Source organism: Ciona intestinalis, chromosome 10 (assembly GCF_000224145.3).
Source record: "Ciona intestinalis chromosome 10, KH, whole genome shotgun sequence".
In the NCBI taxonomy this organism is placed as follows: domain Eukaryota; kingdom Metazoa; phylum Chordata; class Ascidiacea; order Phlebobranchia; family Cionidae; genus Ciona; species Ciona intestinalis.
In genome coordinates, this window is record NC_020175.2 from 148,817 (window position 1) to 164,883 (window position 16,067).

Consider the following 16,067-nt stretch of genomic DNA (forward strand, 5'->3'; position numbering starts at 1 on the left):
AACCTAAATTAACCATAGAATACGGTGGTCTAACATAGATACCTTACAGTTCTAATATTAAACTCGTTGTGTCTTACCTCCCATATCTTTATTTTAAAGGTGTATCATTAACGGGGGTTTTTGGAAACACCCCCTTTTGCATCAAATAAAATCAAAATACTCTATTACTTCGTTGTTACGTTTCGTTGGGATTTGAAGTGTGGCAGCCGTTTAGCAAAATGCAACTTAAGTGTGTAAGTATGTTGAAACACCTTAGAGGTCAAGGAAGACATATCAAACCAGCATCAGCGGTTTTTACATCTCGATTCAGGTACATTAATTAATTGTCTTATGTGAACTAAAGCAATATTTTGTCTTACCGAGTGTAACATAAATGATGTAAAGTAAAACGGTTGATTTGTGATTATAACTAATTCTTAAAATGCCTATATTATACAAAACACCCAGAAAACATAAATACAAACATAACCTATCAGAAATCTTATCTTCCCATTAGTTCAACTGCTTCAAACCCAAACATTGTTTCACACGAATTGCTGGAAGGCACCTCAAACGAAGCTCCCATATTATTGGCTCATGGGGTGTTGGGAAACAGAAGAAATTTTAATATTCTTGCAAAGAAATTGGCAAAGGAGACGCAAAGATCTGTAAGTAAAATATGTTTTACTGTCACAGGTGTGTGTCCCTGGACAAGATACTTATAAATTAGTAGCAATTGCTCTAACTCAATAATTTCATTATGGTTCATACATTACAACAACAAACATATGTAGAAATCCCCTCAAATAATCAGCCACAAAGTTAATTGCTCGAACTCAGTAATTTCATTACGTTTTGTCTTATTTGTCTACCATACATTACAACAACAAACATATGCAGAAATTTCCCCAAATAATCACCCACAAAGTTACATAACTTGTATGCGGGCATGGAACAATACACACGTTTTGTAACAATTGTTGTTTCGCCGTCACCTAAAGATAAACAAGTTACGCTCCATATAAATATTAAATATATAACCTTTGCACTATTCATGTTGCAGATCATAACATACGATGCTCGTAACCATGGCAACAGCTTCCATAGTGACATCATGGGACTTGAGGATTTGAGTAAAGATGCGATCAATTTATTGGATGAATTGAAAGTTGAGAAATGTGTCTTCATTGGGCATAGTATGGGTGGACGCACTGCGTTGTATACAGCACTTTCATATGTAGGTTGGATAGTTTTATTAAGGACAGTTATTCTTTATATAGACATCACAGGTGTTAAACTTTTAAGAATTCCTAAAAGAGGCTATGGTTACAAATGCATTTCTATTTAACAGTTCTATGTTATTCAATTGCTAAATAATGTAGCAAACAAAATTGTAGGGTACGCTTGTTTACCCTGCCACCAATGTTAGCACTTGTATGTGGAACTGATTTGCAGGCTCACATTGTTTATCCAATTGTTAGCATATATGTATAGCAAGATACACTACCATGGTGCAATTGTAACTAGGTATATATGATGTAAACATGTTTTGTGGCGTGTCTTTATGTAAAAGTTTACAAAATGATTTCAAAGGCTGTATTTGCAGCACTGTACATTTTTGACTCTTCTTAAACTTCATTTGATCACCTAACCAAATTATTTCATTAGCCAAACAGAATTGAAAAACTTATATCTGTTGATTCATCTCCTGGTGCAATAAATGGCTCAAACTTCACTGAAAGAGGTATCTTTGTGAATTATTGAATAGGAATTCAACCTCCCACACACCCAGTGGCTTTTATCTTCTTTTGTCCTGCAGTATTGTTTGCTTTTCACACTATAAGTATTGTGTGTCAAATTATCTGTACTGGAATGAGTTATACACCTTAATACACCAGGGCAAAGTTTCTAAAATGTTGCCCAGTGGCATTGGGAATCCCTTCTGTAGAGATACTACTTCTAGATCAGTACTTTCTCCATTTGTATAAACTTCTGCTGTTGTAAGCATTTGTAGGTGTTCAAAATACTTTTTCTTTACAGGTTCAATCTTATCGTATGTTGAAGCAATGCAGAATGTGAACTGGGATTCTGCCAATACTTTGTCACGTGCGCGTAATACTGCAGACGAACAACTTACTAATGCCGTTCCTGTGAGTTTTTTAAACAATTCCATCAAATGTCGAGTAGCTACATTTTGTGTTTTAAAGTAAATATTCTATTTAACCATTTAGAGTCAATAATCATGAGTTAGTTATATATGTATTATGTAAAACTTTTAAAAGTTACTTGACTTCTTTAAAAATGTTTTCTATTTTGAATTTAAAAAGTAAAGTATTTAGGACCACATTTTTAATAAAACACTAATTTTCAAAATCAGACTATTTTTAATACAAACAAACTATTTGCATATAAATTTAACAAAGTAACTTTGTATGCTTACCATAGAATCTGTCAGTACGTCAGTTCATTCTCACCAACGTAGAAGAATCTTCACCTTCCAATTACAAATGGCGAGTCAACCTTGATGCAATACAACGACATCTGCAATGCACACACCAGATTTTTGATAAAAACAACAGCAAAACATTTGACGGAAAAACTTTGTTTCTTGGAGGAGGGCTATCCAATTATATCAGGTGATTTTAATACAAATTCTAGCTTTATGTTCTGAGCTTTGGACCAGAGAACACAGGTTTAAAGCTCGTAATTGCCACCAATGTGGGTGTATGTGTATTGGTATTTGCCCCAACCAGGCGGCCTGTAAAAATTTCTCTAAATTGTTAACTATTTTCAAAAAATTCTAAAACTAATCAGATACAAAGCTAAATATGTAGTAACTCATAAGTGGGCACTAACTGTAAAAAAACACCTATTTTATAACTACTATCATTGCCACACTGACGAAGATAACTTTTCATGATCGCATATTTGTAGATATGAAGATTACCCCAATATAAGAAGATTATTTCCCAACTGTAACATAACCCACATACCTGACAGTGGACATTGGGTGCACAGCGAAAAACCAAAGGAGTTTCTATCCGCAGTTACCTCATTTTTAGGACCAGAAGAAATTAATTTGTTCTAAATATTTTAAATATTGTTAGCTGGTGAAATAATTCCGAGGTTTTTATTTCCTACTGACAAAGGAAATGTTACCAAATATGTGTTCTCAGTAAAATATTACAATCCAGTATATTCTCCCATAACTTTCCACATAGGTATAACTTACCCAAAATGATGTGTAAGGCTTAACAACAACACATATATATTATAAATACGTTTCCATTAAATGTATGCGATACCCTGGAGTTATCCATTTTATAATTTGCTTTATCTCTATAAAAGTTGTTATACCCAACCTAAGTAATATTCCATGCTTTATGTTAGCAGTAGGCATGCAGTATTCTCACTGTGATTCAGATATATTGCTTGTTATTTCCACCTAGTCCATTTCTTCATTGAAATTGCACAACGTGTGCTACCTGATATTAGTTTGATAAGTTGCATGTTGTGTATTGCGTTGTTTTTCAATCATATTCAAGGCTGTATTCATTTATTTCCGTTGTTTATTCTGCAGGCAACAAATTTATCTAATGGTTTATTCTTACAAACTATTTGACTTATAACCATTAACATATACCCTGGTACAAGCTTTACTTTATTTACGAGTATTAAACTTGCAAGCTGTATAATTGAATGTTTAACTATAGACATACATGTGTGTTTATGTAATTTAAACTAATTCCAGATTTTTAACTTAGTTTTAAAAAACACTATCTTTATCCATGTCCTGTTATTAAATTGTCAGTCTATAATATTAAATGTTTTTGTCTAGATTTTTTTATTAACTATTAGCATATATATGTGTGCTTATATAATTTAAACTTGTTTCAGAGTTTAAGTTATTCCATATAATGAAATTATTTATTGACATGCTTGGCTATGAAGGCTATTTACTTTGATTGACATGCATTAAAATGGATGACATCAAGCCAGTGAAAAGAAGCGGTCATGTAGCTGTGCTTTGGAACAACAATATGTACATATGGGGAGGTTATAATGAAGTATGTTGTTTGTTTATTACTTGACATGGGCATAATATTGAGTTTTAAACTTTTAAAACAGAAGTGACATCATATTTTACACCAGTTTTAAGAATGGCTTTTTCTTGTTGTTATGTCTGTATACAAACAATAGAGCCAAAGTATACATCGTTAGCACTTTGTTCAACAACGTCCCCATGTTATTTAAGAATGAATATTATTTATTCTTGTGTGGTGGAGTAACTATAAAAGTTATAGCATGTCCTATTTCATACACTTTGTGCTTGCTTACAACTTACCATTTATGTTCTTCTACAAGTGAACGATTTGTTTTTTAAAAAACCTAAATCCTTCTTTATTTATTTATTTAGCTGAATGAAAAACAAGTTAATTGTTGATTTTGTTTGTAGTCGGATGATTTGATTGAAAGAAGGCAATTTTCATCAATCACATGGAAATATGATTTGAATCAAAATAAATGGTAAATATGATGTTTTTCCTTCTATAAAATACCAAAGTTTGTCTAAACAAAATAATTATAAACTTAATGGTGGTAATCTCTTTGCTGTATATTATTGTAAATCTAGGAGAAGCCTATACCTTTAGTTAAAAACTATTTTTCCTATATTATATTCCTATGTTTAAATAAATATTAATATGTTATTCTACCAACTTTAAACATAGGTCAAAGCAAACTACAGGAAACTACAAACCTAGGGAAAGACTTGGCAGTTGTGCGTCTTGTGTCAATGGAAAGATGATTGTGTTTGCTGGATGCGTGTTTCCTGATGATCAAAATGATGTTAGTCTTATATAATGATATTGTTATTTTGCACAGTCTATTTATGTGGCTCAGTGGTTAGCAGACATGCCTCTACTCAAGAGGATACAGGTTCACTGCTTGATGCTGCTACCATTGTGAGCGTATGTGTTCTTAGGGTAAGACACTTAACGACAATAGCTTCAACCAAAAATTGTCGGTCTTAAAAAAAATTAAAATCCCCGAAAAAATATGGTAAATTGTATCGAATAAGCAGGCACAAGGTGTATGAATCGGAACATCCGTGTTACAGCTGTCGTTGCTCCAACAAAGGATATTGTTATTTTACATTCTCTTTATCGGGCACAGTGGTTAGCCTGCCTCTACCCAAGAGGATACAGGTTCACTACTTGATGCTGGTACCATTGTGGGCATATGTGTCCATGAGTAAAACACAGCAATTGCTCCAACCAAAAATTGTCGATTATGAAAAAATTAAAAATCCCCAAAAACATGATAACTTGTAAACAGGCACAAGGTGTATAAATCAGAACAACCGTGTTATAATGACTGTTGTTGCCCTACCAAGTGGGGAAACATAAGTGACTATCATTTAAACCATACTGGTTTTAGGTTAATGTTTTGGATTTGCGCAAAATGGAATGGAAGTCTTTACAACCAACTGGTGTTCCCCCAAGTAGTAGAAACAAACTGAGTTGCTGCGTTTATTATGACAGGTGAATTATTTCACCCCTGCAACATATTCCATGTATTATACTTGACAGCATTTTTGACACTTATTACAATGTCTAATATGAAACATATAGGTATATATAGTAGGTTGGGGAAGATAGAAACACTTTTCATCCCATTTAGTAGTAAACAAATACCATTTAAAGAAATTATAAGACTGTATCCTCATGACTCTCATAGACTGTTATTAATTGTTTAAAACACGTTTGAGCTAAAGGCGTCCCATCTTACCCCACTGTTCTGTATGTATTATAAATTAGAGGTTGAGTTAGCTATAAAGTCACTGTGTGGTTGGAACACTAGTATTGCAACTTAATAAGTAAATAAAATAACTTACATTGGTTGCTTCCATGTCACAGGATCATTTACTTTGGTGGATATGGCCCAAGTCCTAAACAACATGAAATACGGAATGGGGAATATATTGCTGATACATCTGTGGTAAGTAATATCTTCAAGTCATTAAATGTTTTCGAAAATCTACAACAACGGGGCCAATGCAGTAAAAAATAAATACATTATTTAGTCAGAAATTTATCCTTTTATAAAAGTTTCAAACAAAAACTACTTCACATAGACAAAAAACTGCACCAACCGAATTTTAAATTGAAAGCATGTAACTTTTTTATCCTCTCATAGTCAAACAATGACTTTCGTTATAACATGGGTGTTCTGTTTCATACACCTCGTGCTTAAACCATCCCAAAGTCAAAGACGCCAAACTTTTATAATTATGCTGGTAGCAGAGATAGTTTGACACATATTCCTGTGAAACAAGGTTGACCTATATGTTTTGATTTTGGCAATCTAGAAAATTCCATTCTGCTACCCCAAGTCTATGCACAGTATTGCGTTTACACTGTTTAAAATACTCTGTGTTTAATTCCATCCTTTCCTCACAGTGGAGAAACTACCGTGGATGGAACAACCACTTGTTTGCTTACGATATCAACACTAACGCATGGATCACTCTGCCTAACAAAGTAAATGTTTTTGAATGAATATATGTAACTTGTTTTATCCTGTCTGGTGAGGCTATGTGAGTCACAAAGTGAAAAATTAATAAATTCTCCATTTTGTTGGCATTTATAAGTTTCCCATTTGGCTATTTGACTTTGATGGTTATGATAACATCACAAATAAAATATATTATGTTATAAACATATACCTTATTAGGGCGAGGCACCTTGTCCAAGAGCCGCCCACACGATGACTTCTGTTGAGGACAAAGCTTTTCTGTTTGGTGGACGACATAAGGTGCCTGCTATAGTTCTATAGTTATTAACTGTGATATTAGCTTTATTTTACTAACTGTGATATCAGGTAAGCAGTGTTATAACGACTGTTGTTTCCCACTACATAAATCGAGTTACATTTACTTTTTGTAACCATAATAGTATCTAAGCATAATTTATTGTATAAACCTAATATGTATCAGTATCATTGTGTGTGTGTCAACCCTTACTTACAGAAACTTAATTTGATTGAACTAAACTTCCTTAGAATGAAAGGTTGAATGATTTCCATCAACTTTGTCTTAAAACTTTTACCTGGACAGAAATGTGAGTTATTGTTGTTGTTGGTTTGTAAAATATGCATCAGTTTGGATTTATGCTTTGTAGCAAAATTTCCAATCATTACTATATAGTAGGGTGGGGGAAGGTAGGAAAAGTTTTCATTTTATTTTCTCGTCCCAATTAGTAGTAACCAAAGAATATTTACGGAATTATATAACCAGAGCCCTGCGACTTTCACATGAGCTTTGTAAATTGGTAAAAAATATAAAAAAGGGAAAAGGGAGATTTAGGGGTTATGATATTCCATTTTATACCACAGTACTATATAAAAAAAATTTAGTTTTTAGGTACCTTTTAAACAGCAACGTAATGCCTTAGAACTGTAATAAAAATCCACAATCTCTTCCAGAACACCAAGCAGTCCATATCAACCAATAGGAAGGTCCTGGCATTCGTGCATTGCAATAAATAGGAAAACATTATTTCTCTTTGGGGGGCTGGACACTCAACAAAACGTTCTCTGTATGTAAACATTCATAATTCTTAGTTTTATTTTAATAAAATATTATTTTACAACGTTGAGTTTGGTCTTGTGTGCTTATTGTTGGTTTGTTTAAAAAACCTCCTAATTTCGAATAAAAATTCCTATTTGTATTATTTCCAACTTCAATAGTGTAATAAAAAAATTGAAGTTATTCTTATTAATATAGTAGGTTGTGATAAGATGGTTTATGTTTTTATTCTTTTTTATCGTTCCATTTGGTGGTAAACAAAGAATATCTACAAATTAATAAAACATATTCTCACAACTCAAGGAGCGTTGGTAACTGTTAAAACATGGTTAGAAATATGGGATAATATTCGCTACCGATTTACATCTTACCCAACAGTACTATATTCGTACAATAGTTTTTTACCCATTTACATTATATAATATATTTGTAAAAAAAATTTGAAATATAATAATTATAAAATTTTAAACACTACTAGGTGATGAATGGTTATATTGTTTACACAATAATGAGTGGATAAAGTTGAACAAACCAAACTCTTATCCTCGGTTATGGCACACTGCGTGCACTGGTGCATATCATGGTCAGGTGGTGGTGTTTGGAGGATGTCGGAGTAATATATTTGCCGATAATCAGGTAAACAGTAGTTAGTGGGCTGCCTCTTACCTAGAGGGTATGGGTTCAAGGCTCGTGGACCACACACTTTTCAGCAAATGCTCCAACCCACTAGTTATTGTTTGTCTAAATTGTCAGCCCTCAAAATCATTTTAAGTTGCATTCATTCAAGTTATTTTGTAAAGGATTTCACTGACAATCCACAATTTAATTAATTTTGTCTAACTTAACTTCCTGTTACAGGAACACTGTAATGATCTTATATTTTTCAATCTGCAACCTAAACCATTACTAAGGTAAGATTAAGGAAACTATAATTAGTCATTGTGTAATATTAGATACTTGGTTATTAGTATGAGAATATGAGATGTATATAAATTGCCTTCTAGGACTCCGTTTAAATTAGCATGTAGCAAAAGCAGCTGAATAGTCGTATAATTTATTTGTCCTGTCCAAATCTGTCCGACTTCTCATTTTCACTTCATAATCTTTCTTGTTTTATATATTTTCTGCTTTTTACACACTGTGCAAAGACCAATCATTTATATACCTAAAATAGGATTTGCCTTGAAGTAGTGACTCTGCATGGAAAGAAATTGCTCAAAAAAGATGTTCTTCCAAAGTCTTTGTATGAACTAGTATCGAAAATGGCAGGGGAGGGTGGATAACTTGCTACCAACTTTATCTTATAAACTTTGTTTTTACATCTTACCTTCTGCATTTTGTTGTGTTTATATACACAAAACTTTTTCGTAATTAATATTTGTTATGTTCGCAAATAAAGGTTTTGGTTTTTAATATTATTGTGGTTTGAATCAATTAGAAGATTTTTCATGGCATGCAAATATAAAACATGTCAACATCACACAATATCTTTAATTATCATTTAAACATTCTACCTGCCAAGGGCAATACACAGATCGAGGACAATTTTTTTACCAATTGAAAGGGCAAAACAATTATTTTTTTTACCGGCATTTTAGTATAGTAGTAACCGTTGTTCAGATAATTGGTTTATTTCACAACAAATGAACAAATTTTGACAAAATTTTCAAAACCAAAGTTTATAAATAGAGCCAATAATGAGAACAGAACTTTTAATTTTAAAACGTTGCGTGAAGTTTATTTGTCCGGTGCCGTCAAAATATGTTCCTCGTGTCTATGATGGACTGCTCTTGGATCAGGTGGGCCTGTGATAAATCAAGTTAATTTATGTTAACATTTGTTGCATTGATAATTTAATAATGTTGATAATCTCACCATACAACCAATTTCCTTTTTCTGATCGAATGCTGACAGAGAACGGTGAATCCGCTGAAAAAGCAAAATATTCAAATGGTCAAGTTATTGTTTAGTAAAATATTTTTTACAGATCGAGTCAAAATCAAAATATCAGTTTCAAACATTACACTTTTACAAAATAAATTTAGAAAGTCATTTTACCTCCTGCAACGCTAATTTTCCATGCTCCCCATAAAACAAAGGCGGTCACAGGTAAAATTTGCCAATTTGCTCGGTAAGTTCCTTGGTATGCCTTCCATTGCCCTTTCAAAGCAGTTGCGATATATTGCATCGTTGAAACATTCTTTGGTGGGTACATCCAGTGACTCCACTGGGTTGGATAGCCATGCGAATATTTTGAATGTTTACCCATATTTCAAAATAACTGAGATTCCCTTTTAAAAAAGCATTAAGTTTAATTGCAATTGGTTTTAAGTTTGCGTTTCTTTTTTAAACTTAATGAATTTTTGAAAATTTTACAGTTCAGAAAAATGATTTAAAATTAGGCTAAAACCGTAAAAACGGATAAAAATGAAACCCAATCTTTACGCAGTCACTCTTAACAAGTTTTTGACATTGATTGTCTGTTCAATATTCCTAAAAATCAACTAATTTCCGACGGAAACTTATTCCCATGTCTTAACTACTAACTGCGGAAGAAAACCGAATGACCTTCGTCCATCATGCGAATCAAATTTTAGAAACTTCTTCTTGAATTCTCTCGTTTATTATTCTCTCGCATAAAAATGGACACGTATTTTAATATTCGATGACCATGTGTTTTTTATTTCTTGTGGGTAATGCACGAGACAAATTATAAGTGTCACAAGCATATATAATTTAACAGCTTCTCTCATAAATTAGTTAAATATTTAATATTCTACTTTTAAACACGAACTGGGGACGAAATAAAACTGCGTGACGTGTCGCGTTAGCATCTTTATAAAGTCAAGGTGTTTTTTGATCTAGTTGAGAAAACCGGAGGGAATATGGTCCCTTAGTTTAATATAAAATTACAAAATATAAATTTAAAAGTAAAATAACCGTTCAGGCATTTGTTTACTTGCATTGCTATATCTGTATTTTATATTATATTTTAGGTATAACAAATTTTAATTTATATTATGTACCGAAACATATGGCTGTCATGTCTACTTAACAGAGAACTTATAGAAATGAATTTGTTTTTCAGTTAACATATTGTGAAACTTATCATGCGACAACAAAATTTAAAGTAAATATGTGTTTATTTCTTGTACTGATACAGAGTAATGGAATATTATTAAATGATAGACTGTATATTGTTTGTCATGTTACTGTGTGTCAGTTATTGTTAAGTATCAGCCTAAATTCATTACGGGAACGAGTACAAACCGCAGGTGTTAAGGTGTACAGTGTGTTTTATGTGACAGTTACACACTTTACATTTTTGGTACACTTCCTTTAACTGTAATATTAATTTTTGTTAATCCACCATACTTGTTACTTGCTTATACAGCAGTCAACGTAAGCTTTTGATATATATATACAAATACTGTGACTGCTGTGCTAACACTTTGCCATCAACAATGGCGACTTATTTGAGATATGAGAGCGAAAATTACTTTAAAAACAGCAAAGGAGAGAAAGAGAGATTCCCGAGTTTAATGGATGAAGAAAGCGTGGATTTATCAGTGATTGTTCCTTCTTATAATGAGGAGAAACGACTTCCTTTGATGATGGAGGAAGCGATTCTCTTCCTGGAGGCGAAATGTGAGAAATCGTCAAACTATAAATATGAGATTATTATCGTGGATGATGGAAGTAAAGATTCAACCACAAAAGTTGGTCAGAGTTTTGTGGAAAAATATGGTTCAGAAAAAATCCGGGTTTTGACTCTGGAGAAGAACAGAGGAAAGGGAGGAGCTGTTAGACTTGGTATGATGAGCGCACGAGGCGAGCATCTGCTTTTCGCAGACGCAGATGGAGCCACAAAGTTCTCGGACATTGAGAAAGTTGAAACAAAATTAAACGATATAGACACTAAACCACATGGACGGGCATTAACTGTTGGATCTCGCGCACATTTGGAGAAAAACTCAATTGCTTCAAGATCAGTTTTTCGCACTTTTTTAATGAAATGCTTTCACCTTATCGTTTGGTTGTTGTGTGCACGCAGTGTTAAAGACTCACAGTGCGGGTTTAAACTCTTCACACGAAACGCTGCCCGTATATTGTTTCATAACCTTCATGTAGAAAGATGGGCGTTTGATGTCGAGTTATTGTATGTAGCTGAGGAGTTGAACATACCGATAGCAGAGGTGGCAGTTACATGGACAGAGATAGACGGCTCAAAAGTTGACCCCCTGTTTAGTGGGTTACAGATGGGAAAGGACATTGTATTGCTATGGCTACAATATCAACTTGGGTTATGGGTTATTAAAAAAAACATTGACTAAAATTTACTTCACTGCTTTGAGATTTATTTTCAGATGTAATTCAACTATAAGTGCTTTCTCTTTTGACTTTCTAAGCAGAAATTATGGCAGTGGAAAAATCCTTTGCATGAGTTTTTCAATATTAAGAGATAATTTTTAGCCCCACTTTACTACTTTAGCTGCTTTTACACATGTATTTTTCCCAGCTTTTTTTTAGTAATCTAGCCATAAAACAGCATGCTGTAATATGAGTGCACAAAGAACTTTATTTGACAAATAAGAATGTGGTTGTGCATGAAACTGTAATTGACTCGACAAATGTTTAGAAAATGCTGTGTGGAATTTCTTCAATAAGGCATAAGGCCTATCATCAAAACATTTTTTTTTTTTGAAATAATTTAATTTCTAATCAAGCAGTAATACTTATGTTAACATAGATATAGTATATAACGCATGTATTTATCAAAGGTTTAGGTTTAACATAGTAAACACAAATGACTTTTGATGGCTGCACGACACCGATTTTCTAATCAGAACTCCGGTAGTAGACTAGTAAATGTTATGTAAATCTGTAACAAAATATATCAAATGGCACTTGTTGGTTTAAACTATTATTACAAACTGATTTACTTGTGTTGTGCGATTACAAATTTTTTATTGGTAATGAATGGGAATTATTGCTACTGTAAGATCTTTATGTACCACCAATTACACATCACTGAATTACAGAAAATAATGTTATATATATCCCACAGCACCAAACACTTGGACGCAGGGTGTCACACAAACTATCACAAACTCTTTCACCAAGTTTACGACAAAACAAGACGAGTCAGCGGAAAATAGCGACCACGAGGAAACAATTGAAGCGATGAATAACGCAAGTCGTGATCGAACTACCGAGTTTCATTCCGTTCTAAAATCGCTTAAATCCAGACAGGTATAACTGTGTTTTAGAATAAAATTTGGTTTTCGCGACCGGTATAACTGTCTTTAATCCAAACCTTGTATTTTAAAACGAATATCACTTGGTTTTTATAACCTTACGAAATTGCGTGGAAATATTTATGGTGTGGAATGCTGAAGGTTTAATGTGGAAGATTTAAGAAATTTATATTTTATATTGTTTCTATTTTTAGTCCAATGGAACTTCTCCGCGTCCAACCGCGAAGCAATCACTCGCGCAAAGAAGTGAATTCACCAGATTTGCAAAGTATGTTCGTTATATATTTATGCTGTATTCATTACTGACAATAAACTAATGTTTTCAGACACATTGGACAAGATCTTTCAAAGACTTATGAGAAACTAGAAAAACTCACACTGTGTAAGTTGGCTGTATATAATTATCACAAGTAAAATACTAAAATGGTTATCTAATTCAATTTATCACAAAAATGTTAAAAGTTTTTGTGACCTATTGCCAATTTACATGGTGGTGCTAGGGTAGGCAGGCCCTCCTTGGACTTTCTTCACTGCATTAATCAGTAAGCATTTAAATATGTTTTATGTAATGCTTGTCGTACTATCCCTGCCTCCTTCGCATTTTAAATACTTTTGCAGCTATGCCAGCACCTCTAACATGTTTTCTATCCTCACAGTATGCAAAAAGCGAACATTATTTGATGACCGGCCCGTTGAGATACAAGAATTAACTTACATCATAAAACAAGATATCGATTCCTTAAAAAGAAAAATTCAACAATTAGAAGAAAATAAATCGCAAGCGAGCTCAAAACGAGATGCACAGAAACATTCAACGTCTATTGTTCGTACACTGAGGGTGAGGGTTTAGTTTATACTTTGAGTGACAGTATTTAGTTGGATTTTAGATTTTAACTATCAAAACACTATGGCGATTTTTAAAAACATATGTATATGTTTTGGTATTATTTTTAGTCAAGTTTTTTTAATTATTATACTTTATTCATATAATATGGAATATTTTTCTTATCAAACTGTGATGTTTTATATAATGAGTTGTTTCTTTTTAGTCAAAACTCGCAAATATGTCGGAAAATTTTAAATCTGTTCTTGAAGTCCGACGAGAAAATATGAAAAAACAAAAACTTCGCAAAGATCAGTTCAGTAGCTCCAACCTCAGCTCATCGATGCCGGTATCGGCCACACAAGGACATTGTAAGTGGAGCATGTGTAGTTGAGGTGTGGTTGGGGTGTGGTCCCAATAAATGACATTTTATTCGATATGAGTGAAGTCTTGCGTGAGGCGTGTAATTTTTTAGTCAAGACAAGTGGACTTGTGTTAATTACTTTTACTGTGGTATTTGGGGTATATCCCTAAAATAAGTTGTGTTTTGTATGGGTAAGGTCCTACAGGATGGAAATGGAATGCTCGTCATATAATAATTTGACCATAAAACACTTTTAAAACTGATACTGCAATATTAAATCGCTCTGTTATTCTTCAGTTGTGTGCTTATAAAGATACATTTCTTATAAAGATACAAGATGTGCTTATAAAGATACATTGTAACAGAGCGATTTGTTTGGTTAAAATGGAATAGTTGCAAAGCAGTTAGTATTTTAAAAATACTGTACAGTAAGGACCCTAGGAAAATTTAAGACATAATTTTTCATCTCACAGCCCATGGTTCAGTTTTATTGATGGACGAACAACGTTCGACTTCCAATCCATCGGGTTCGGTTGCTATTTCTATGGATGGCGGTTCGTATTCACAGAACCAGACCGTGCAATTGGTCGAACAGCAAGATAGTTACATAACAGAGCGTGCAAGTACCATGGAAACAATAGAATCGACCATCGTGGAACTCGGAAATATCTTCCAGCAACTTGCAACCATGGTAAAGGAACAAGAAGAGCAAGTTATGAGGTGAGTGGAGGTGACAATTTCAGGGCTGCATGGCGTGTCAAGTTATCCCAATTTTAAAAAACTTGCCACCACAAACCCTTACGGCTGACACTACAGTTTGTTCATAGAAACATATTTTTAAAATTTTAAGAAGTCTTTTTTTATTTTTTTAAGTCTGAATCTTCTGAAAATTGTTTTTTTTTTTTGCTGTAAGATATTATTCAGACTTGTAATACACCATTCGGTAAATGAGTATACACAGGATTTCGTTTTTTTCACATCATATCTCTACACAGGATTGACACCAACGTAGAGGAAAGTGAATTAAACATCGAAGCTGCACACGGAGAAGTTCTCAAGTATTTTCAAGGCATCACCTCAAACAGATGGCTGATGATCAAAATATTTCTAATCTTAATTTCATTTTTTGTCGTTTTTGTCGTCTTCTTTGCTTAGCAATATAATATTTCTATTATTTTAGATCATATTAATATGCACAGATATTTTGCCACTTGCTCTGTGTAAAATAATAAACAAAGAAATATTCTTGTTACATCATAACTATACATTGTTTCTTTCAAAGACAACATTCTACCCAAAACATTGACGTTGAGACAATTCAGTATTTTCCGAAATGAAATTGTTTTATTTCAAATTCCATGCTTCATAGTTGGTGCACTTGTTGTATATATTAAACACAGAACCAGCAGAATACTATCACGCTTATAATAGAATATAAGTAGTGGTGCTCGTGTACAGAAGTATAGTGAATTCTTTGTAACTAAATTATTTTGTTGTCAATAAAAGATATGAATTTTAATTCATGCCGACTCCTGTTGTTACAATATTTTTAAACTGCACTTTGAACAAGATATGTAATTGCACTGACAGATATACATTGCTTAAAACAGTTAGTCTTGTGTGTAGCAATGCATCTTAAATCTGAACCCTTATAAGCAGATGTTGAATGCTGCAACCACTGCACTAGTTTTGTTTCAAAGTATATTGTGAATAAGAGATAACCCACAAAAATGCAGTTAAAACCATTTTCTGGCTTAATTTGGGTAATAGAAACTAATTTTCAGCTCTAACGCACTGGGGTAAAACATTAATTTAATTGCAACCAATTGCTTAAGATGATTCACTGAGTACTGTGGCGAAGTGATTCGCACGCATGCCTTCTCAGAGAATATGGGTTCAAGGCCAGACACTGCTACTGTTAAGGGCATAACAGCCATTGCTTAGAAGCTACACATGTGGTTACTCGTAAAACAGCGTTTTAATAAAACAGAACAACCGGTGTTGGAACGACTGTCTTTGCCTCGCAGGAATAAGTAAGTTTCATTCTTGTGAAAC

General features: G+C 33.2%; 5 protein-coding genes across 6 annotated transcripts; 4 read left to right on the top strand and 1 right to left on the bottom strand.

Annotated features, from left to right (window-relative positions):
• Positions 1-83: 83 nt before the first annotated feature.
• Positions 84-3,669, top strand: LOC100176416 (protein ABHD11). Its single transcript, XM_002125925.5, has 7 exons — positions 84-310; positions 497-647; positions 1,043-1,216; positions 1,648-1,723; positions 2,020-2,129; positions 2,425-2,615; positions 2,914-3,669. Exons 1-7 carry the CDS (start codon positions 219-221, stop codon positions 3,065-3,067), a joined length of 948 nt encoding a protein of 315 aa, XP_002125961.1. The 5' UTR covers positions 84-218; the 3' UTR covers positions 3,068-3,669.
• A 200-nt stretch (positions 3,670-3,869) lies between these two features.
• On the top strand, positions 3,870-8,983 carry LOC100178727 (kelch domain-containing protein 2). 2 transcript variants are annotated; one of them, XM_018813793.2, is made up of 12 exons: positions 3,870-4,046; positions 4,436-4,506; positions 4,710-4,827; positions 5,419-5,522; positions 5,898-5,979; positions 6,441-6,521; positions 6,715-6,795; positions 7,042-7,100; positions 7,465-7,577; positions 8,046-8,203; positions 8,426-8,478; positions 8,742-8,983. In XM_018813793.2, the coding sequence occupies exons 1-12, from the start codon at positions 3,960-3,962 to the stop codon at positions 8,848-8,850; spliced, it is 1,116 nt and encodes a 371-aa protein (XP_018669338.1). In that variant the 5' UTR covers positions 3,870-3,959; the 3' UTR covers positions 8,851-8,983. The 2 variants fall into 2 exon arrangements, with proteins under 2 accessions (XP_018669338.1, XP_026692053.1); XM_026836252.1 differs by lacking the exon at positions 6,441-6,521.
• Positions 8,984-9,179: 196 nt separating this feature from the next.
• Positions 9,180-10,097, bottom strand: LOC100186633. Its single transcript, XM_002126126.5, has 3 exons — positions 9,626-10,097; positions 9,443-9,496; positions 9,180-9,372 (listed from the first exon to the last, which is right to left on the bottom strand). Exons 1-3 carry the CDS (start codon positions 9,834-9,836, stop codon positions 9,305-9,307), a joined length of 333 nt encoding a protein of 110 aa, XP_002126162.1. The 5' UTR covers positions 9,837-10,097; the 3' UTR covers positions 9,180-9,304.
• Positions 10,098-10,966: 869 nt separating this feature from the next.
• On the top strand, positions 10,967-12,348 carry LOC100183398 (dolichyl-phosphate beta-glucosyltransferase). The gene has a single exon (XM_002126265.5). The coding sequence runs from the start codon at positions 11,032-11,034 to the stop codon at positions 11,899-11,901; it is 870 nt and encodes a 289-aa protein (XP_002126301.1). The 5' UTR covers positions 10,967-11,031; the 3' UTR covers positions 11,902-12,348.
• LOC100181871 (syntaxin-5-like) lies at positions 12,329-15,531 on the top strand. The gene is made up of 8 exons (XM_002126234.5): positions 12,329-12,421; positions 12,636-12,820; positions 13,020-13,093; positions 13,152-13,207; positions 13,482-13,663; positions 13,875-14,019; positions 14,486-14,732; positions 15,008-15,531. The coding sequence occupies exons 1-8, from the start codon at positions 12,385-12,387 to the stop codon at positions 15,165-15,167; spliced, it is 1,086 nt and encodes a 361-aa protein (XP_002126270.1). The 5' UTR covers positions 12,329-12,384; the 3' UTR covers positions 15,168-15,531.
• Positions 15,532-16,067: the final 536 nt, after the last annotated feature.